Source organism: Aspergillus fijiensis, assembly GCF_003184825.1.
Source record: "Aspergillus fijiensis CBS 313.89 unplaced genomic scaffold BO72scaffold_18, whole genome shotgun sequence".
Taxonomy (NCBI): domain Eukaryota; kingdom Fungi; phylum Ascomycota; class Eurotiomycetes; order Eurotiales; family Aspergillaceae; genus Aspergillus; species Aspergillus fijiensis.
This window is the reverse complement of record NW_024468994.1, coordinates 479,709-501,876: the sequence shown is the minus strand read 5'-3', so window position 1 is coordinate 501,876 and position 22,168 is coordinate 479,709. Positions and strand designations below refer to the sequence as shown.

General features: G+C 55.1%; 7 protein-coding genes across 7 annotated transcripts; 2 read left to right on the top strand and 5 right to left on the bottom strand.

The window, feature by feature from the left end:
• Positions 1–104: 104 nt before the first annotated feature.
• On the bottom strand, positions 105–3,738 carry BO72DRAFT_427387 (putative serine/threonine protein kinase). Its single transcript, XM_040942981.1, has 3 exons — positions 2,441–3,738; positions 2,297–2,394; positions 105–2,246 (listed from the first exon to the last, which is right to left on the bottom strand). Exons 1-3 carry the CDS (start codon positions 3,345–3,347, stop codon positions 267–269), a joined length of 2,985 nt encoding a protein of 994 aa, XP_040802308.1. The 5' UTR covers positions 3,348–3,738; the 3' UTR covers positions 105–266.
• A 1,429-nt stretch (positions 3,739–5,167) lies between these two features.
• Positions 5,168–8,275, top strand: BO72DRAFT_507647 (uncharacterized protein). The gene has a single exon (XM_040949268.1). The coding sequence runs from the start codon at positions 5,598–5,600 to the stop codon at positions 7,845–7,847; it is 2,250 nt and encodes a 749-aa protein (XP_040802307.1). The 5' UTR covers positions 5,168–5,597; the 3' UTR covers positions 7,848–8,275.
• Positions 8,276–9,310: 1,035 nt separating this feature from the next.
• On the bottom strand, positions 9,311–11,049 carry BO72DRAFT_375884 (DnaJ and TPR domain protein; the record flags this gene model as incomplete). The annotated part of the gene is made up of 3 exons (XM_040941192.1): positions 9,311–9,572; positions 9,627–10,788; positions 10,851–11,049. The coding sequence occupies 3 exons, from the start codon at positions 11,047–11,049 to the stop codon at positions 9,311–9,313; spliced, it is 1,623 nt and encodes a 540-aa protein (XP_040802306.1).
• Positions 11,050–12,339: 1,290 nt separating this feature from the next.
• BO72DRAFT_80173 (uncharacterized protein) lies at positions 12,340–16,901 on the bottom strand. Its single transcript, XM_040950734.1, has 10 exons — positions 16,391–16,901; positions 16,122–16,328; positions 15,292–16,044; positions 13,988–15,177; positions 13,861–13,936; positions 13,683–13,816; positions 13,609–13,625; positions 13,512–13,553; positions 13,174–13,460; positions 12,340–13,114 (listed from the first exon to the last, which is right to left on the bottom strand). Exons 1-10 carry the CDS (start codon positions 16,497–16,499, stop codon positions 12,717–12,719), a joined length of 3,213 nt encoding a protein of 1,070 aa, XP_040802305.1. The 5' UTR covers positions 16,500–16,901; the 3' UTR covers positions 12,340–12,716.
• Positions 16,902–18,269, bottom strand: BO72DRAFT_80227 (uncharacterized protein). Its single transcript, XM_040950735.1, has one exon. The coding sequence runs from the start codon at positions 18,075–18,077 to the stop codon at positions 17,304–17,306; it is 774 nt and encodes a 257-aa protein (XP_040802304.1). The 5' UTR covers positions 18,078–18,269; the 3' UTR covers positions 16,902–17,303.
• A 539-nt stretch (positions 18,270–18,808) lies between these two features.
• Positions 18,809–19,398, bottom strand: BO72DRAFT_80170 (uncharacterized protein). Its single transcript, XM_040950733.1, has one exon. The coding sequence runs from the start codon at positions 19,288–19,290 to the stop codon at positions 18,922–18,924; it is 369 nt and encodes a 122-aa protein (XP_040802303.1). The 5' UTR covers positions 19,291–19,398; the 3' UTR covers positions 18,809–18,921.
• A 996-nt stretch (positions 19,399–20,394) lies between these two features.
• Positions 20,395–21,591, top strand: BO72DRAFT_80168 (uncharacterized protein). Its single transcript, XM_040950732.1, has one exon. It carries the CDS (start codon positions 20,519–20,521, stop codon positions 21,500–21,502), a length of 984 nt encoding a protein of 327 aa, XP_040802302.1. The 5' UTR covers positions 20,395–20,518; the 3' UTR covers positions 21,503–21,591.
• The last annotated feature ends 577 nt before the right edge of the window (positions 21,592–22,168 follow it).

Here is a 22,168-nt window from a genome sequence, read left to right as displayed (position 1 = left end):
GAGAAGAGGAGAAGCACGGAATACTGCGCTAACCGCTTTGGGAGATCCACCGCCCCGGTGCCCGAGCAACAATCTATGAATATACAATCAATCTGATCTATAGTGTCTCAACAATCGATCCATCGAAATCATATGCAGCTGTAAGTTATTAACTTGAAACAAGTCTATCCACACCACCAATACTACAATTATAGCTCACACGCTCACATCGCTCACAACCACGCTCTAAGCATATATGTAGGTACTTATACCAACGACCCGACCAACTATACCTCCTTCGTCCGTAGACTATTAGGAGCCACCCGCGGCAACTCAATCTCCGTCTCCATCTCTAATCCCGATAGACTCGGAAACCGCCGACTGAAGTTGGCCTCCCAATCCTCCCCGCCCGCACTGGCTGGCGTCGCCGCCACCGTGGGACTCCGATCCTGACTGCCCGCCTGCCCTTCCATCCCCGTGGGCATGCGCAGACTCTTCGGTTTTGGAGGCAGCGCCGGACGCGGTGCCCCCGAGGAAGACCCCGGCCGCCCGCTGGCCGTAGCTTGTTTGCCAATGCTCATCGGCTGCTCGGCTGGCGCACTCGCCCGGCTCGACCGCAGTTCCGTAGGCTTTGCCGGCAAAGCCCCCGCCGTCTCGTCCGTGTATCGTCCGTAGCCCGTCGCCGTCTTAGGCGGCGGAGGAGCCCGGGCCGACTCGCCGAGGAGTGACTGCACCTTGTTCTGGATCGCCTGCGACCGTGGCCCGTCGCGCCACCCACCAGCCCCAGCCCCAGCCCCAGGCTGTCCGCCTTCAGCCACCCGTTTCCGATACTCGGCGGCCGCGTTGGCGACTCGCTTCTCCTCCTGGGAGAGCCGGCGCCGCTCCAGCTCCCGCCGCATCTCCGGCGAGATATCCTCGTTGCCGTCCATGTCAATTAGCTCGCTGGCCGGCTCCGAGGTCAGATCCGCACTCGTGAGCATCATAGGAGACTTGGCGGGTGCCTCTTCGGTAACGGGTGACTGCACTTTGCTCTCCGAGTTACTGTGCTCGAACCGTCGAAAGGCGTCGCCGAACCGCCCCGCAAACATCTTGGTGCCGGACAGCGACAAGGTCGACAAGCTCGACCGTTTGCCGTGTTTGGCTGTACCACTGTACCGCTTGTCGCGCTTCTTGTTGCTTTCCTCTTCCCGCGCGCGTAGATAGTCCACGTCCGACGAGATGTTGGCCAGCGAGTCCGCCTCCGTCCGCGCATGCTGCAACGGTGCCCCGCCCTCATAGTAGGGCGACCGGGGCAGATCCAGGGACGAGCGCGCGCTCTCCGACCCACGGGGTAGGTCGTATCGTGCCCCAGCATGGACCGACACCGGGCGGGAACGACCGTTGGCCGAGCGCGAACGCCCTGCCGACTCGCCCACCTCCAGATTGCTGGGTCGGCCACCTTCGAGGGAGGGTCGGGGTGACGCCGACAAATCGGAGATCCGATCCGAGGACCCTCGAGGTTGGACCACGGCGTTCGTGGACGGCGATGGAGCTTTGGCTTTGAGGTCCGACTCTGATGGCTGCTTGTGGCTGGATGGGCGTCGCTGATGGTTGGCCGGGGGGAACTTGTAAACGGGGCGACTAGACGGTTTGTGATCGGCCACACCAGGCGTCGGCGGCGGCGAGGTCATCGTACCAGTCGAGACCATAGTAGGTCGCTGCGGGGCCGGTTGGTACAGCGGCACCGAGGCGCGTCCTTCATCGCGCGCATTCTCGACGCGTTCGACCGGAGCAGATTGGGTCGACGGAGGTTGCGTGGGACGCTGGCTGGTAGATCCCTCCGGACCCGGCGACTGGTGCTTGGCAAAGGCATCGTCCGCCAGCGCATTGGTGAGGCGCCGCGCAAGGTCATCATCTTCCGGACTAGACTCCGGCACGGCAGACTCAAAGTCGAACTTACCCCCCTTCTCGTGCAAAATCTGGAATTGATCCAACGAGGGAAAACGATTGGTAAATTCGTCCGCTGAGTCGCGGGGACGCTGGGCATTGTCAAGGACGGAGAAAGGATCCCCGGACCCCCGGAATGGGGACGGACTGGGCTTAGCCGAGTGGTGCGGGGACTGCGTCGGTCTGGTGGGACGGCCGCGGCGCATCGGTGCGATCTCAGGAATGATCTGGGTCTCCTGAACCGGCGGAGAGAAGACGGCACCAACCTGTGGCGCCTCGGTGGGAGAGGGCGGTAATTCCTGATACCGGCGGGCTTCCGATGTGGAGCGAGCAGCGTAGATCTGTCCGAGTTATTAGGACAAGCAATGTGACAGGTAACCGCAGTACTTACATCACCGATGGGGACTTCCTTGCCCTGCATGTGACAGACCTCGCGCACCACTTCATAAATATTCGGCCGCTTCTGCGGGAGTTCCTTCAACATCCAAGCTGGCTGGGTTAGCGCGGCCATCACTGCAATGTCCGGGGAACCTACCGATCAGCATCTTCAAGCGATCCGAGAAGGCCGGGTAACTCGGGAACTTGTAACTGGCATTCAAGATCGCCATCTGGCCAACCTCTTCGAACGGGGTGGTATAATAACACAGCTTGTACAACAGGACCCCCAGGGCCCAGATATCGCTCTTCTCGTCAATCGGCTGCTTCCGATAGACATCAATCATCTCGGGACTGCGGTACTGCAGGGTGGTATGGCGCTGGACGTCATCTTCAATCAACCGGCCCTCAGCGGCAGAGGTGGCGGCCGGGCGAGGGGGCGCAGCCGATCCAAAGTCGCAAAGCTTGTAAAGGGCCGCCCTGCCCTGGCGCGAGATCAAAACGTTCTCTACTTTGAGATCGCGGTGCAGAAGCGGGGGCTTGAGGTAGTGCATGCAGGCCACGCCTTCCGCCACGTCGGAGAAGATCTTGATGATTTCGGGCTCGGTCAGGCGATTCTGCAGCCGCGTGTTCATGAAGTCGATCAGACCGCCGCCATCGCAGAACTCCATGAGTAAAAACACTTCGTATCCACCCCCGCGGAGTTGTGACGCATGGGAGTCGATGTAGGTGACGATGTGCCGATGCCCCTTGAGCTTCTTCATGGTTTCGACCTCGGTGCGCATGTTGGCTAGGGCCGACTTATCCGGGACCGCCACGCGCTTGAGAACTGCCCGATCGGAGCCATCGACGGGCTGGGGTAGGCGCACGACGTAGACATGGGCGAAGCCTCCCTCGGAGAGGTATTTCTCGACGACGACGCGATGACTGCCAACCTGAACTTTGGTCCCGGGTAGGAAAGTCCCCGCGGGGGCTGCGATCGCCGCTACCGGATTGTAGACGGGAATGGGCAGATGAGGCGCCGCATGACTCTGGTACGAGGCAGGGTTTGGTTGTTGGGAGGACATGTTGCGGGAGCGATCGGATTAGGGGGAGAGGGGCGGAGGAGGAGGGGCCCTCTCGGGGCTCGACGGTCGATGTGGCGGACAAAAAGAGGTCTATGGCTGCTGCATAGGACGCGGAATCAAGAAGGTATCGATCGGTATATCGAGCCCGGGGTCAGTATCCAAGGGATCGGTGGTGGTGACGATAGTGAGGGTTTAAGGAGCTTAACCCGAGGTAGACGGGGGCGAGAGGACAGTTGGCGCGGGGAAGAGGGAGATGTTGTAGAGGGTTTCTCCAAAAATGAAGGTTAATGAATATAGATCAATGAGTCAGAAAGTAGCGGGGGAGAAAGCAAAAAGGCAGCAGCACAAACAGCAGCCAGCAGGACTGAGGGGGAATCGGAATGGGGTGGAATGGGGGGGGGGGGAATCGATCGATGAATGACCGGGCAGGGGGAGGTGGAGGTCGGAGACGAGGGGATTGACCGCCTTGGACCCAGGAGGGCAGAATGCTATCAACAAGTCTATTTCGTTGTGTTGAACAGGTATGTTTACTTTAACAGAGAGTGGAAGAGAGAGGTAGAGACAGATGTTAGCGAGCCTTCTGCCAGCCTTTTCGTCCGATGTGTTGTGGTCTCGAGATAGTTGACGCAATCCGGTCCAGCATCGGGGGCAAGGCAGGCATCACAGGCATCACAGGCACCCGTGATGTTGGCCGGTGGCTGCAATTCACGGGGTCAACTCAGCATGGCTGTCAGGCGGAAGTAATTTGGAGAGACGAAGAGGTCAGTCTATTCTATCTATTTCTAAACTGGCTATCAGTCCAGCGCATCTATTAATAACCTTGAAACAGTATTGACTACCTGTCTACCACCGCCGTGGACAAGACGATCGAGGTTACTGGCCTAAGGCGGAAAGCATGTGGACGGGATGCAATGACATAGCTTATGTCAGCTTCGGCATAATTTTCCTCTTAATATCTACCAGGCGACCATCGCCCAAAGCGTCGAAACCAAAACAAACAAAGACCACCGCCTGGTCAGAGCATGCGAGCATGCGAGCATGGCTCCACTATGGACTGCAGACTGCAGTACTTGAGTATTTTACTCGACTATATCCTGTTGATGATATTATTATCCCACGGTAGCAGCAGCTCATTCTTGCCAAACTTAAGCCTCCTACGGATGAGTTCTCCGTGGTGGAGATCCGACGGCTGGCTGGCTGGCGGACTGGTTTGCAGGCTGGAATGTTTGGGTCCTTGATAGAATCATTCTCCATGGCTTCTCGGAGATCTGCTGGGTCGCTTGTCCGCCGCAAAAATGTGGATGGAGATGGGGATCCGATGTGGGTATCGATCCGTAGATTGGAGTACTCGAGTACTTACTTTATATGAATGAGTCTATGAGAACTGCCATCCTGTGGGCCGCGTATGCACTGAAACACCACCATTCACACACGCATCTTTAAATGCTCATCAAGATAGTCAACTAGATCAATTGATTTATTAAGAGGTAACACCGACCGTTGCCTCTGAGTAAACACCCAAAGTGCCACCAGAAGTCTCCGAGGGTGACACTAAGTTGTCATTTGCCAGGATTATCAGTCAACTAATTAACTAGTTAATTAGTAACTATACAGGCTAGTTTGTAGTGTGTCTGTCAACTGTCAACTGTCCATTGTCCACTCCCGACAACTTCCTCTTCCAACTCTCCCCTCTCTTCTTTTCTTTTCTCTTCTCTCAACATCTCCGTCGCATTGACTGCGCATTGACTCTTCCCCCCCCCCTCTAATTAGTGAGTCTCATCTTCTCCTACTCCAATCCCTCAATGAAAATTGAGAGAGCGAAAAAAACAAAATACTGACAGCGTCCTATCAGCAAACGCGCTGCCACCATCAGCGCCTAATTCATGACGTGCTAAATCACCATGCCCTATCCACGACCACCTCGACACGACCATCTCTCTCACCTGCATTAACACTTCTCGACGGACGCAATCAAAATATCCCAGCCAGCTGCACCCTCCACTCCAAACATAACCTCAAAGAACCGAGTTTGACGGCCGCCCCCCATCTCTCTACCCCAGACCCTACAATAATACCCCAACCAAACCCACGGACCACCCGTTGCTGTCGCCGAAGCCAACCAACCCTCCACCCTCCACCCTGCATCCCTCAAGAAACACGCCCTACCACCATCTATACTCAACTACGTACATCTATTATCACATAATCTAATCAGTATCTGGAAAAAATACCAATTACTCCACCCAAAAAATGGACGACGGTCCACCCCCACCCCCTCCACCACCCCACGGCACCAAGCCGAACACCACCCACGGCGAATACCGCAAAACCTCCGATCTCCCGCCGGGGAACTACGACATCTTCATCATCCCGCCGCACTCCGCGGGCTCCGGCTTCCTCTACCTCCCCTCCCTGCAGACCCAGCGCAACAGCTTCATCGCCGGCTGCGTCTCCACCCTCCTCGCCATGCTGGTCTGGGTGGCCGTCTCCCCGATCCTGAAGTCGTGGTACGCCGCCACCGTCGCCAGCGGGAACGGCATGGGGATCGCGATTCTGGCGGTCGGTGTGGGTGTGGCTGGGTGGGCGTTTGGCGCTGCACAGGCGGGTACTGGCGGCGGCGGCGGTGGTGGTGACGGGGCCAGCGGAGGTAGTAATCGCGGGAAGCGGGGAGGTTTCGGATTCGGTGGGGGAGGTGGAGGGGGCTTTGGAGGAGGCGGGGGCCCGGGTCCCGGGGGTGGAGGTAATGATTATGCGCGCGGAGGGAATCAGGGCTATGGAGGAGCGCCGGGTGGGGGACACGGGCAACAGCACTACGGGGGAGGCGCATACAACAACAACCCAGGAGGAGCAGCACCTCCACCACCACCACCAGGAGGAGGTGGGGGACCTTATGGAGCAGGAGGAGGACATCAGTACCAACAACAGCAAGCAGGAGGACCACCACCCCAATCGTCACCGCCACCACCGCCGCCACCACCTCAACCAGAGCCCGAACCCACCCCTTCAGCATCCAGCAAGCCCTCCAGTGGCGCTGACTGGGAGAAAGCCCGCGAAGAAACGCGACGCAAGGAAGAACTCCGGCGCAAGATGGAAGCATTCAAGCGCAAGCGCGAAGCCGAGCAGCGCGAGAAGCAGAAGCAGCGCGAGCGCGAGGCGATGGAGCGCGAACTGCGCGAGCGACGCGAACAGCTCGAGAAGGAGATGGCCGCCGCCAAGGAAGCCGCCGCGCGCGAGGCCCGCGAGCGCGCTGAGAAGGAAGCCGCCGAGGCCCGCGCCAAAGCGGAGCGCGAGGCCGCCGAAGCGCAGGCCCAGCGCGAAGCCGCCGAGGCCAAAGCCAAGGCCGAACGAGAGGCCGCCGAGGCGAAGGCGCGCGCCGACCGTCTGGCGGCGCAGGCGCGCGAGCGCGAGCAACGGCGAGCGGCCGAGGCCAAGGCCCGCGCGGAGCGCGAGGCAGCCGAGGCCCAGGCCAAGGCGGAGAAGGAGGCAGCGGAGAAAGAAGCCGCCGCCAAAGCCGCGGCCAAGAAGGAGGCAGATGCCAAATTCGCGGCCCTCAAGGAGGCCGCCGCGAAGAAATACGCCGAGAAAAAGGCCAAAGACGCGCAGGAGGCCGCCGCGGCTGCCAAAGCGAAAGCAGCACCAGCAGCACCAGCAGCATCGGCAACATCGGCTCCACGAACCCCATCCCCGACCAAGAAACCCCCTACCACCTCACGAACCACATCCTCCGCCACCGCCGACGACGACGCCCACTCCTTCCGGCCCTACGACCGCGTCCGCCGCCCCTACGGCACGGCCACGACAACCACCACCTCCAGCTCCTCCGTCTACTCGGAATCCTCCTCGTACGCGCCCTCCCAATCCACGGCGCGCACCGACCCCCCGCCCCCGCCGTCCAACCGGGGGCCCTACGCGACCAAGGACCCCGATAAAGTCGTCGTCCACGGCGTCTACGCCTTCAACAACGCCTTCCTCCGCACACCGGTGGCGCAACTCGTCGCCGGCCAGGGGATGGTCTCCGACGGGCTCGTGCTGCGCATCACCACGGAGGGACTGTTCATCGACGACGACGTCCGCGGCGTGGGCCAGCGCGAGTGGGACGTGAAAGCGTGGACGATGAAACTCGTCGAGGTGTGGTGCCCGCGCTACGCGGCGCAGCACCCGCACCCCCCGCGCGGCCCGCCCCCCGGCCCCTTCACGAAACGCACCAACGAGCCCACCGCCGAGGAATCGGACGCCTACCTCGCCAACCTGCTGAAGGTGTGCAAGAACACATGCCGTCTGGCCACCCCGGCCAAGCCCGGCGGCGGGTTACACGTGCTGCGGGCATCGGTGCGCGACCAGGAAGGGAAACGGTATGTGTTCGTGCTGCAGGAGACCGAGGGGTGGAAGGTGGCCATCGGGCTGCAGCGCTTGCGGCGCGGCACCTTGTCCCGCGCGCTGGGCGTGTCCGGCTTGGCGGCTAATGAGACGAGGACGGTGTTGGCCGGGTTGGGATATTGAACTTGCGCGCCGTGCCCGAGTCGCCTGAGGTCCAGTGCAGTATGTACAGCATGTACGGTACCGAAGCTATGGCATAGGTGACCCTGCTTCTCGTTCTCGTTCTCGTTCTTGTTGTGGGTAACAGTGATGATGATGACTGTATGAGCACTTGGCCTGCCTGTCTGCCTGTTGTATGCATTGCATTGCATGGCGATGATGTTGATACTACTTACTCCCTCCACCCCCATTCTCTCCTCTTCCTACCATTTGCTTTGATTGCTTTCCAGTTCTGAGTGCTTTGCTTCAGATATCCCCCCCTTCGTTTTGATGATCCCGGATTGGCTTGTTGGGCTTGAGATACCGACCGCTGAGTTAGGCTTCTCTCGCTCGTTCAATGTGGATAGTAACATAGAACATCGTACATTCAGTATATAATCCTATCCTATCCGATTCTATCCCTACCTGTCTGATCCCATCCTCTCTGGTGCACAGTTCCCTAGCTGTTGTAGCAGAGCCTGAGAATATAAATCCCTGGTTAGGTACCTGCGCAGTCAACCTAAGGAACCTTCGAACCCTAACCGTCAGACTCAAAATCTACCAACCACCCCAAAGAGAATTACACAGCGTAGCCAAGCAAATCCCATGGCCATCCGAGTCTTACAATTTACAACCAACTCATCTACAACATATCCAACCTCCAGAAGAAGGATAGAGAGTAAAAAAGTATTGATCTCATCCGAATCCAGGATCTAGAAAACAAAAAAGAGAGAACCTTATTGGCATAAACAAAGAATAAAATAAAATAAAAGGTGTGGCAAAACACTAAAAAAAGTCACTCATCTCATCCCAGGTATATAACGCCTATTGCCATCACAACAGTACAGAAAAAAAAAACCTGGCTAACAAAATCAAGCACGGGGGCCTCGTTCTCATCTGTCGTTATCGTCTAGTAGCGAAGCCGGAAAGGATTCTTTCTCACTAGCGGAGCCCACGAAACCAGAAATCAGAAAAAAAATAAGACACACTTTCTTTCCTCTTGCTTTGCCCTTGCCATGCATCATGAACAGGGAAAAGTGGGTGAGGGGAGGGAAGAAGATTAGAAGAAGAAAAAACAAAAGTCTATCGGATTCAAAACCGTCAATCATCCCATCATTCAACGACATCGTTCTGTTGGTCATGCATGCTGGGATCAGAAAGGACTTCCAAGGTATTAGAAACTTCGTGAGGTTGGAGAGTATGAAAGGAGACACGGAGAGGCTGTCGAAGATGGAGGGAGTCGGATGGGGCGATTGCACGACGAGAAAGTGGGTATGTATGGTATGAGCGAATATGCCAATGACAAGGAGAAAAGAAAAGGACCCATCCCGGTTTATCTGTGATGCATCGTGAATTTGGCAGACACGGAAGACGGACTTTCCGTGCAATGCGCCCATTTTCGTCATGCAAAAAAACAAGGTTAGTGTACCCAAGCGAATTGGTCACGCTTAGAAGGAGAATCCTCCAGGGAAACCTCCGCCGCGCTGGCCACCGGCTTGAGCAAAGCCACCTCCGCCGTTCATCATGTTGAAGAGAACGCTGGGGTCGATGTTGATATGGGTGCCACCCATACCGCCCATACCACCCATACCGCCCATGCCGCCCATGCCGCCCATACCTCCGAAGCCGTGCATACCTCCCATGCCGCCGCGGCCAAACATGTCAGCCGGGTCAACGAGGTCGTCACCGTTGTCGTAAGAGGCGCGCTTCCTGGTCGCTCGTTAGTATGCTATGTTATCAACAGGAACCCAAGGGAGCACATACTGAGGATCAATCAGAGTCTCATAAGCCTCACCAATCTCCTTGAACTTCTCCTCACCAGTAGGATCATCACGGTTCTTGTCGGGGTGGTATTGGATGGCCATCTTGCGGTAAGCCTTCTTGATCTCCTGCTCAGATGCATCCTTGGAAACCCCGAGGATCTTGTAGTAGTCCTTGCGCTGTGCCTTCTTCAGCTCGAACTCAGCCCGGCGGATCTCCTCCTGGATGCCCTTCTCCATTGGGTTCGTCTCAGCAACAGCCTTGTAGTCGCGCACGGCTTCCTCCCAGTTACCAGCACCGCCATGAGCCTTAGCACGAATCTTCTGTGCCTTGAGATAGCTGGGGTCCAATTTCAGAGCTTCCGTGCAGTCATTGACCGCATTGTCGTATTCCTTCAAGTTGATGTAGGCCTGGGCGCGGTTCTGCAGAATCTTGGCGTTCTGGTCCTTGTTCTTGGGGTCGACCTGGACGGCCTCGGTCCACAACTCGATGGCCTTGCGATAGTCCTTGGCCTTGAAAGCAGTGTTACCCTCCTCCTTGGTGCGCGTCAACTTCTGCACGGTGCGCAGCATCTTGATGGCCGCCTTCATGTCGGGATCCAGACCCAGGCACATCTTGAGCAGCTTCAACGCCTGATCAGTGTCACCCATGCCATAGAACGCGCGGGCGCGGATCAGCATCGCATCGGGATCCTGGCTGTTCTCGCGCAGCATGCCAATGGCGATATCCTGGGCCTTGCCGAAGGAGTTGTCGTTACCCATGCGCAAGTGCGCCTCGGCCGTCATCAGCGTCCACTTGCGAGGCTCCTTGACACCCTGACCCAGCATCTGACGCGCCTGGTCCAGGCAGAACAGCACCATCGACACACCACGGTCTTCAGCCAAAGCCTCCTCGGCTTGCTTGACAAACCGGAGCATCTTCTCGGCGGGAGCCTTGTCGGTAGCGGAAGCCGGGGGCTCGACGCGGGAGAGCACATCGAGAGCCTCGGTCGGACGACCCAGACTGACCAGAATGCGGGCGTGACGATACATGAGCTTGGTATTGATGGGGTCGAGTTCGCGGGCGCGCTCACAGTCCTCCAGAGCGGCTAGATACTGGTTTGCGGCCATGTAGGCGGCCGCGCGGTTGGACAGGTAGACGGACGAGTCGGGGCTGATCTCGAGGGCTGTCGGATGTGACGATTAGATCTTGCCATGAGTGCACGAGTCTGGAGACGAAAGAACCTACCCTTGTTGAACTCCTCAATAGCGCGTGTGTAGTTGCCATCCTTGAAGAATTTGTTACCGGCCAGCTTGAAGTTGTCGGCCTCGGCAGTGTTGCCGTTCGAACGGTGGGGAGGGGGCGTAGGGCTCCGTTCCGTCTTGCCATTGACGCCATTGGTGTCGACATCCATTGGGGTGCGGGATTCTTCGCGAGCAGCAGCCATTGCGGAGAGTTGACGGAGTTCGTCGGGATGAAGGTTAAGTGGGTGGAAGTCGGGGTCGTGAGTGTATCGATTCCGGACGGCGGACAGCGACGCACGAGGACCGGAGACTGACTTAGTCCGAACGGAGGCTGACTTGGAGGGGGTGGAGGAGGAGCGACTGTGGTGAGTCGGCCGAGCAGTGGTGGGACTGCGCGGAATGGAAGGGTGCTGAGTCGAGGCTGGAACCGATGACGACTGCGGAGCACGTGTCGACGAGACGGGACGAGAAGCGGCGGAGGAAGAGTGAGAGTGTCGAGAGGAAGAAGAAGAGTGAACAGTCTTTGCCCGAAGAGGAGGGGGAGGTCGAGTGGAGGGAGGAGTTGAGGAAGGAGGAGTAGGAAAAGATTTGGTCGCCACCGGCGGAGGGGGAGGAGGAGAGGAGGCGGGAGACGAGAGTGGAGTGGATCGGGTGGAAGTCGCCGCAGAGGAAGACGGGGAGGAGGAAGTGGAAGAAGTGGACAAGGGGGAAGGGGAAGGGGAAGAGGAAGAAGAGGGAGAGGAACAGGAAGATTTGGTAGACTTGGATTTGGAATGTGAGGATGATTTGTGACGAGAGAAGAAAAGATGCGGGAGACCCATGGTGGATGTCCCGCTGATTGGTGGAGCACAGCGGAGGTGTCGAAGTAGAACGAAGGCGGTGGAAGAAGAAGAGAAGAAGAGCAGATGAGGATGATGAGGATGGGGAGGATGAGGATGATGCTGATGATGCTGATGATGCTGATGAAGATGATACAACCAGCAACAACAAGTCTAACACCCAACCACTGCACCAGATCACTCACTCAGTACAGTGTCCAGTGGACTGCACCGTGTACTGTACCTACTTTCTGTTCTGTCCTATCTGGATCCTGCTGACTCACTCCCCAAACAAAGAGGGGAACAGAAACGATAAGCACAACCTAGAATCAACACTGCAGAACAGAACAGCTCCCAGAGCAGAGCAGAGCAACAGCAAGACCAAGAAGAATAACAAGAACAACAACAGAGCAAGCAATAAAGCAGAAGATTCCAAGGTCAAGTCCGAATCTCCCTCAAAATAATAAACCCACCCGCTGTCACCGGCTGTCAGGCCCCAACTCTTTATGGAGTCCGCCCACCCGCCATAATTCCGGAGGCTGGACGTTTCCTGGCCAATATTCGCCCTCCTCTTAGCCTCTCCCTCTGCTCGCCTCGTCATGCTCCCCTCTTTCAATCAAACAATTCTCTTAGGCTAGTTCCTGTCTTTCAAGCTAGCTACCAAACTACCAAGCTAACAAGCAAGCAAGCAAGCAATCAAAGCGCTTCCATTTGGTTCTACCCTTTCTATCTATCTGGGGTGCTGCTGGTCACTATCACTGAACTGGACAGTCTGGCCGATAGATGATGAGCAGGACGAACTAACGGACAAAAGTACCCCATAGTCCCCTTCTTTGCTTTCCCTCTCTTCTCTCCCTTCATTTTTCTCCCAGAGCCAAAGAAAAAAAATAAACCCAAAAGGCTTAACTTTAACCTTCCCCTCTCCCCATGGACACGCCGCGCTCCGGCCCAACCCAGGCCTGTGCGCCCCAATCAACATTCGATGATCGCTCCAAGGCCTCTTGCTCATCATCCGTCAGCTTAAATACCGGTAGTCACTCTTTCGGAGTTTGTTACGTAGCAGCTGAGTCCGCCGTAGTTCCTGTAGCCGCCGGTTCTTGCTGGTCCATTGGAGGCGCCTGCTCATGCTGCAACGGACCATCCTCGCCCAGCAAACGGTCCAACTGCAAGTCGGCCTCAGCGTCACGGAGAAGATCTCGGATCTGGGCTTTCAAGCCCGTGTGCTCATCCGCGCGATGCTGAAGATGCGGGGCGATCAGGGCACGATGATAGTCTTGCGCAACCTCCTGCAATAGTTCTTTGACCAACTTCTCGAGCTTTGTATCCAATTCGCACAGCCATTCTTCCAGCACCTGGCTAACTTGATCCGCAGCATTACAGAATAGCGAAGGGCCTTGCTTCTCAGCATGCTCGGACATCGTTGTACGGATCGCCTTCAAAACGCCGCGGCCTAGTTTGACACTGATATCAATACATTATGCTCGTGCTGCCTCATCTCAGCAGGCTTACCAGTATACTGAGCGCAAGCTTGGTAGGTTGCTTGAAGTCCCGTAGCAATACTCGCCCTGAAACAACCTCTTTTGTCGCGTTTCTCACGGTCCGTCCATGCTTGAAGATCCTCCAATCCCTGTTTTATTGATTCGTGCAAAGCAACCAGTCGGCGCTGGAGTCGCGCGCGTGTAGTCCGAGGCGAGTCCCATGTGATCCAGCGCATGGATTCGGAATGGAAGCGGCTGACGACTTTCTCGAATTCTTCACGCAGCTGCTTATATGCATCAGGCAATTGATCAGATGCACTATGGTTAGTTAGTTAGAAGCTCTAGAATGATGCACACATATCGACCTACCTGCGCCATCCAGGCTTGATCTTCGCGATCATCGGCTGTGCTCTATGACAGGGTCAGCTCCATCGAAAAATGTGTAGCACGTTCGGTTCAGTCACACATTTCCTCATTCAAATTCTAGAGTGCTGTTAGCCTTCAGTTGTTGATGCATGTTAGAGGAGGGGCAAAACTTACCCGGTTGTCATGAACACCCTGCCGGCGACAGAATGCTTGATACCTATTCCAACGGAATCCTTCTTGTTGATGAGGGGCATTCCAGCAACCAACCGTTTGAGAAAACTCGTCACAACCGTGGCGCCATGCTTGGTCTGACTCGTTAGCCGGGATTTCTCTTGGCCATTGGTAGACTTACCTAGATTTGCGATGATCTGGCTTTGGATGGTAGCTCGGCTGCTGGCAACGAAGACAGCCCGAGGTCTTTTCATGGCCTAGAATATTCAATCAATTCTGTCACAACATAAGTCAAGTCTCGCTCCTACCTCGGTCAGGTCGTCTACCGCGCTCCGGAATTCGGCCTCCATCTGCTGTCTCTTCTGGGCAGAAGTGCGCGCGGCTGTCGTGATCGGTGCAGACCACAAGGTCAATGATTGAAGGAGCGAATTCAACGCCACCAAAAAACGCCGGGCAGTCTTCTCGCGGGATTTGCGAGTCAGCGCAATGGAGTACTGTTGCAAAGCAGGAACCTCCGTTTGCTCTAGATCCGAGAACCCAGGGAGCCTGTTGCCCCGTCTTGAATGACCACGCAGTTCTTGATACGCTTTAGTAGACACACAGTACACGGAGAGATTTCGTTCAAACTCGCTGTAGTCCCGAGCCATGGTTGGGAGATAGATGTCATCATGCTGCTCGTCTTCTTGGTCCAAGCCTGCGATGGTTTGACTGAAGTCATGTTTGATCTGCTCTTTCGCAAATTTATTACGAGCCGCGATGCAGAATCGAAGATCATCAAGTTCGTGCTTTTGATACTTTGCAATCTTCCGGTCGGTATCACGCCGTTGACTTTGGAGTTTCTTTCGCTGGGCCCTAAGACTTTGCAGGTGACGTAAAAGTTCATGAACATCATCTTCAGCGTCGTCTGAATCTGAGTACTCCATGCCTGCATCATCGCTTAGTCGAAGAAGCGCATCTTGGGCTGAGTCGTCATGAATTCTGGTCTTCTTCCTTTTCTGGGGAGTAAGCAGAGCCGCATCAAGGTTGATGTCTTCACCCCTCAGTCGCTCTTCTAAGTCATCGATTTCGTCTTCAATTGGCTCGAGCTCTGTGCGAATTTGTTCTCTTCGGTCCCGGAATTCTCGAGTCTTGATCTTCGGAGCGTCAAGCCTGTCTGAGAACTCTTCCAAGCCATCAATAGGTGGGAGCTCGAGCCCTAGAGATTGCAGCACTTCTGCTGGAACAAGATCGTCGGTCTTTGTGCAGACAAACGTGATGTCGTTGAATGCATTGTTCATATGCATCTGTATTTTGAAGTTCTTGCCCAACAGATCATGAGCAATTTTGTCGTTAACTGCACGATTGATGGGCGCCACGATCCAGTGTGCAGAGCACCGCTTCATGTAATCATCAGCCACAGCCACGCGTGCTGCATTCGAATCGGAGACACCGGGGAGGTCAACCAGAACAGCCCCGGTCGACAAGGCCTTGGCTTTGACATAAACCCGCACGACTCGAACTAGCGGCCAGAGTCCGATACCTTGGTCAGCGGAACTCAATCCTTCTGACAAATCTGTTGGGTGGCTAGAGGCGACATTTGTAGCCGTGGGTTTAGGGCGGCTCTTTTTCTTACCTTTGCTGTCGATGAATAACTTCAGATTATCAGCGAATCTCTTGGAGTCATTGTCTTCGAACCTCACAGTCTGGGCCAGAAGGTCCGAGACTCTTTCATCCTTCACAAGCTCGCTAGGCGAAGTCTCGAAAAGTGCTTGCCGCTCGAGGGCCGGGTATACAGCCATGATCTTCTGTAAGGCGATTGTTGCCTCGGCGTCCTTTGGCTCTTCGCCACGGGCAAGGTCTTCTAAATAGCCACGGAGCTCAGCAAATAGAGTGTTTAGCTCGCGCTCCCAGCCTTTGCGCTCAATGAACACAACTTCTGCTCTATATCGCGATTGCCCTTTGTTGTAGTGGACCTCGACTGGGACCGCGGTGGATGCTCGCATGCAATCTGTGGTTAGGATATCTTTATCGTCGATGAGGGCATTGACCAAGGACGATTTCCCCGCGCCAGTGCTTCCGGCAACACCAATGACAACTGTTTCCTTGCGAGCTTTATCTTGAGTGCGCTTGATTTTGTTGGGCCAGTCGGGCTCACTTTTCCAATTATCAGGCTCGCCAAAGAGTTGGCTCAAGCTTGTGAGCACCTTGACACCTTTCTTCACGGCTGCCTCGAGCGCTTGAATTTCTTGATCTGCGTTGGTGGCATTGTGCTCCTTCTGCGAGAGTAAGTTTTCCGTCGCACCGGCTTTCTCACCTTGGGCTGAACGCGACCCAGAAACATCGTCAGGGCTCAGCAACATTTTCACTGCTGATATAAAAGCGAAAACTTTAGACACAAGTCAGCAAGACTATCACGGTTGCTGAGACAATTTGAGACAGAGCTCTAACGAGCGAAGTACTGACGCTGGATTGGGAAAGCTGCTGCCACTTGGTTGGAATCTAGCCCTGCATAAAGCTTGGCGTAAAGTGTATTGGCGAACTCGTGGTCGTTCACCTGTGCCCCCTTGTACTGATCTGATGAGGCTAGCTCAGAAGCTCGAGCTGTATACAGGGCTTGAATATGAGGTGGTTCGTCTTTCCATTTAATGTCCAAGTCAGGACCTGGGGATGCTGTAATGCATTATTTAGCCAAAAATCTCATTCGTCCCCGGCATATGTCAGGAAGAGCTTACCAGCTTTATGTCCTGCACGAAAATTGCCGTTTCGAAATGGCTGCTCGACCATGTAATGTATCTTAGCCAAGTTATTGACCAAGGCCACATCTTCTGGCTGCAGCGACATGGTAGCCTGATCCTAGATACCTTGCACGAAGCACAGATGACGAAATCTGTCAATAGCACGTCAAGAACTAGTAGGTGTGATGAAGCAAGCAGTTGAGCCGATGGATGTGTAGTCAATAATCTCCAACCGATAATATTTGATGTCGAGTGGAAGTAGTAGGGTATTAGTAGGAGAAAGAAGATGGAGGGGACCCGATAGTGGAAGGGAGAAAGAGATGATGTGTGTGGAGATGCGGATGATGGAAGAGATACAGAGGGTGGAAGAGATGCAGAGGGTGGAAGAGATGCAGAGGGTGGAAGAGATGCAGATGGAGGAAGAAATGCAGACAGTGAAGGGGAGATGAGAGCTGGAAAGATATAAGGTGAGAGAATAAGCAGGATGAAAAGATTCAGCTTCTCTTCGGTGTTGTAAATGACAAAGCAGGAAAAATTGGACTGTCTTGAGATATGCTATGTCTCAAAGGTCAAGCGAGGGTATGAGCCTTTAGTGCTTTGATGGGGCAGAGTCAGTGAGCACGTGGTAACATCTGTCTCCAAAAGTGGATGGAATAAAGTAAATTACAACCAAAGATTAGTATGCAGCACAGCTGATTAGCGATAAAGTATAACTAGCTGAAGTAAACCAAGACTAAATCCAAGTTGGGGGTATCATCGCTCTCTGATGCAGCAAAAAGGGCCAAACTGAGCAGAAAAGCAATCAAGGTACAGAGGGAGAAACCAAAAGAACCACAGCTTGACTCTCCAAAGTGTTGTCCACTCATCATTCCAACACAAGACGAGACAAAGTACTAGTCAGGGGTCTTTCTCAGCCCGAGAGAGCCCGATTTGCTCTCCTGCGAGCCACAGCTGACCAGCGCGACCTCCGGCTACTGCCATCTTCCCTTGCTCGATCGGGAAGCGGAACAAAAGGTCGATCGTAGATGTGATGTTCATATGGTGGAGGCTGGTCGGAGTATTCCGAGTCGGAGGCATAGTCATCGAACACTGATGGCGAGGATGGATGCCCACCTCTACCAGTAGCACTGTGTATCGGGCGAGGAGCCAGCGGGGAAAGATATGGTGCCGATGACAAGGGCGACGGAGGCTTGAGGACCCATAGTTCTTCCGACTCAAGCCAGATGAGCTGGCTAGCCTGTTGAGTGGATGTCTCGCGGGACACTGGGCCAGTGGTGCGAGTGGGCTGAAGAGTAAGGTCTGTCATGCTCCTACTTCGCGACGCCCAGGGAGAATAAGCAAACGATGACGAAGGCGGAGGAGGGGGCAGGTTGAGAGCCGGGTAGGAGGATGTCGATGGGCTTGCTTCGCGAGGGCTAGGTGTGCTCAGGTCTCCAGTTGAGTGTATTCTGAAATGACAGCGGCGGCAGAGGCTAGGGTCCTGTCGCTCTTGGGGTGAATATGGATAGTAATCTGCCTTAGGCCTAGGAGAGTCGCTTGCAGAGGCAGGACGCTGAGGTAGTGTGCTAGCCAAGCCAGTATCAAGGCGAATACGTGGGACAGTCATGTATTCCTTTGGGCTCTCCGATGGGACAGTAAAGCGGGAATCCGCGATGGGAGGGCCTTCTAGCGACGAGAGATCCATTTGGCCAAGTAGCGACGGTGGGGTAGGGTTCAGAGCAATGAGTTAAGGTAAAGCACAAGCAGCCGAGACAGCCTGGTAGCGAGAAACAACCATGTACACTTCGGGTGGTACGAGTCGATATCAGGAGGCAGTAAGGTGGAGGGGGATACGAGAGCTGCGGGAGGGAAAAATCATGCGAGAAATTGGACAACAAAAGTCCCGACAGCGGCCACGCTGTTGTTTAATAGACATGAAGTCGAGGCGGAGTCACCAGCATCACGACGCCGAGCGTCTTGCTGAACTCTCCGATGTGCACGGTCATGACGGCTTTCTTTGACCGTCACAGCAACAAAGAAGTCAGATGGGACAAGACAACCAACAGGGCCAATCCGCACGGAAAGCCTTACTTGCGCCTCATTGTGGGCTCACCAGATCCAAGCTATCTGGGCGCAATGGGGGGAAGCGGTGGAGCAGACAGCTCATGAACAGGTCGGGAAGGATTGAACGATCTCAATCTGTTGGTGGAGGAGACTCGGGTTGCCCGGCTGGTCTTCGCCTTGGTATGGAAACCAGCCAGGAATCCGATCCGTCGGGAGCCTTCTGCCCCCGCTATAGAAGGATCTTCCTGTTTGCCCTGTAACCTCCGATCCAAGACCCATAAGATTTGACCCATCACTTAGAGGAGGGGCAGAGGGCGTACCGCAGCAGGATTTGGGGGAGGGGGGGTGCACCCTATGTTGTGTGATGTGCAACCACTATGCCCAAAGCAGAACGAAGCAGAACGCGGGGACGCCGAGAAAAAGCATGCTTTCCTGCATGGAGCGACATCCATGGACTGCAGACGCCATGGTCAGGAGCTCATGTTTCAGAGTTGAGAGCTCTCAAAGGGATTGAGGAAGCGGAGGCTGCGTGATGGCCGCAGGCGTTGGTGTGTTGGTGGCAAGTCAATGGTTCGGAACACTGCCACTTCCTTTGTTATCCGAGCTTGTGTCCGCTTCTGCATTACGGCGGAAAAGGTCAATCTATTTGGGTCATTAGACTCCAGATGGATTTCCACCCCACAGAAGGATGATAAATAAGAGGCCCCTTTTCCACGTGTCTGTGTTGGTGGTGGGAACAACAGTACGAGATACAACGCGAGACTGTTGTTGTTGTTGTTGTTGTCAGACCGACAATGAGAGAGAGGAAGGGAAGGAAGTATGAGAAGCGACGGGCCGAGACCAACACATGACATGACCAGCCAGCCCGAATGGGGGAGGAAGAGGAGGACCGGAGTCGGAGTTCGTAGTCAGCAAGCCTTAGGAACAGCAAGAGAAAATCGATTGATCATAAATAACGATAACTACAGCAATAACAACACACGCACACACACAGCCACCATCAAGTCCCTCGCGTCCTAGTTGGAGACCAGATAACAGAGACCCTCCTCTGATGCTTCTAGAAACCACCTCCAAGAATCTCTCCCAACTTAAAAGATAGGGCTGACGGTGACACAATTGACCAGATAAAGTCACTTTAATTTAGCACATGCTTTTCATGGACTGACTAATAACCCACTCCAACATAGCATATAAAACGAGCGATGGACCACCACCACCACCACCACCCATCTCACTGGCAGTGAGCAGTGTGCAGTGAGCAGTGTGCAGGGGGCAGGGGGCAGGGGGCAGGGAGGCAGTGTTCAGATACTTCAGCCTCAACTCTGCTTGGTCACCTCCGTGTTGCAGGACGAGAATCACCAATGAAACGCACCGCGATCGGATCTGACCCGGTCGCCGATTGATGAAGGATTGCCTGTGAAACCCTCGATGCTGCGGCCCCCAACCTAACACCCATGCACAATCACACCCTCTCTCTCTCCCTCGTCTCCAGATTCAGCCCCATCGATCAGCCTATCCTTGCCTCTGGATTTTGTGGGCACAATTGAACACGTCAAGACCCCGGCAGCAGACTAGACTACCTACGGCTGGACGAAGCGCTCGGTGGCAGGTCACCCACCGTGGGCTGGCTGGGCGGGCGGGGCGGGGTTTTCTGCGCAAGTAATCAAACTGCAGCAAACTCTGAATTTTGAGATCTCGCGGTCAGAAGGTAATATATTCATCAAGTGACAAGTCAATCTGAAAAAGATCGAACCCAAGATCAAGAAGAAAAGAAAAGTAGCATTGGTAAAGTAATCTATTACTGCTTCGAATTGGGTATGTGAGAGCAATCTCATGGGTTACATTAATCGTATCCAGCCACCAAAAAAAGGCTTCACTGAACCCCCCAAGGCGTTCCAGGAAGCATGTAGAGAAAGTTAGATAGGTCAAAGAAATATTTCAAGCAACGGATCGGATTTCTCTCCCAGAAAGCAAAACCTCGACACTAAATATAGCACAAACCCCCAACAGGGTCTCTTCATTTATACACACTCGCCCTAGGTTATAGGGTTTCCCCCGCCCGTAGTTGACGGCCGGACTCTCATGAAGGACCTGGGGCTACTATGGACTAGAAGGGGGAATCTAAGCAAGGAAAAGAGCGGCGGCGGCGGCGGCACCAGCGAAGGCAAAGGAGTTGCCGTTGATGGCGCTGGCAGCACCGGTGTAGAGAGCAGCAGAGGGGGAGGGGCTGTGTACCGGGTTAGCGTCTGTTTGGTCTGCATACATGCTGCATCCACTGCAGAAAAAAAAGGGAAATACTCACGTAGCGCTGCCGCTAGGGTAGCCGCTGCCGATGGCGGCGGCACCGCTGGGGATCAGAGCAGCGGACTTGGTGGGCTTGCCGCTGCCGGGCTTGCCAGGGAGGCCAGTGGCACCAGCTCCGAGAGTGACGGTGGAGTAGGTGACGGTGGGAACGCAGGTGGTCACAGCGATGACAGTGACGGAGCTGCTGGCAGCGGCGGGGGGAGCACCACCGGCAGTCTCGGCAGAGGCGCCGGAGGGGACAACAGCGGGAGCCGAAGGAGCGGAGCCGGAGCCGCTAGCGGGAGAGCCACCGGCGGGGGAGCTGCCAGCGGGAGCCTGGGGAGCAGCGGTGGTACCAGCGGCGGAGGCACCCTCGGGGACAGAGGAAGTGGGCTTCTCAGTGACGGAGGAAGCAGGGACCTCGGGAACGGAGGTGGTGGTAGCAACGGGAGAGACGCCCTCAGTGGTGGTAGCAGCGACAGCCTCGGGGGTGGAGGTCGAGTGGACACGTCCAGGGCAGTTGGTGACGGTGGGAGCGCAAGAGATGATGGTCACATCCTCGGTCTGGTAGACGGTCTCGACATCCTGGGGGATGGCAGCAACGAGGCTGGCGAAGAGGGCAATGGTGGCAACGGAGAAACGCATCTTGAATGTTGTGTTTGTGGGTGTGGTGATAAATCTAAACCGTCAAGGTTGATTCTGTTATTGAGTTTGGTGGGTAAAGAGAGTGTGGACAGTTGGGCTGTGTTTAAAAGAGTGGCAGACCGAAGTCAAGAGGATTGATTGCTTCAAGCAGTTGAATCTGAGGAAAAGAGAAACAGAGAAGAATCAGAAAAGACTGGAGCAGGAGGAGGGGGGAAATGAGAGCCTTTGTATCATCCGGGAGATTAACCTGGAGATCGTTTCAGAGCCAAAAAGGGGAGAAGCGGGCTGCAGGCGAGTGGAGAGAACCAACTTGCGTCTTAGTCTAAGTCTTGGATGTCTAATGTTGGCTCTTGGGGCGCGGTGTAGGAGAGTAGATTTAGTCCAGGATAGTATAGTCTAGTTTGGTAGTTTGATACTCGAAACCTCATAGGCAGTTTAGGGGTCAAAAATGGGTCCACTCTCATCTGTTTTTTGTTTTTTTTTGGGGGGGGGGAGGGGTGTTCATATTTTCACTATGGTCCTCGTGGGATAGTCTCACGGTTGGTCCCTGTGCCCACTGCCCAGGTTCGGTCCAAGCGCGGGCGGTTCTGAACTGGTTCTGACTTTCTGATGGATGATCGGTTGTTCAATTGCTTCTTTCGACCTTGTCGACTTCCCTTTTTGGTTGGTTCTTCTGCGCTTAGGGGTTCTTTAGTGTCCCTAGTACTCCGTACTCGGGTCGGGGTCGAAGTATAGCACTCCCAGCTATAGGTTTCCTTTTACTCGTACCTGCATATCATGTATGTAGGTACCCTTTGGCAGTAT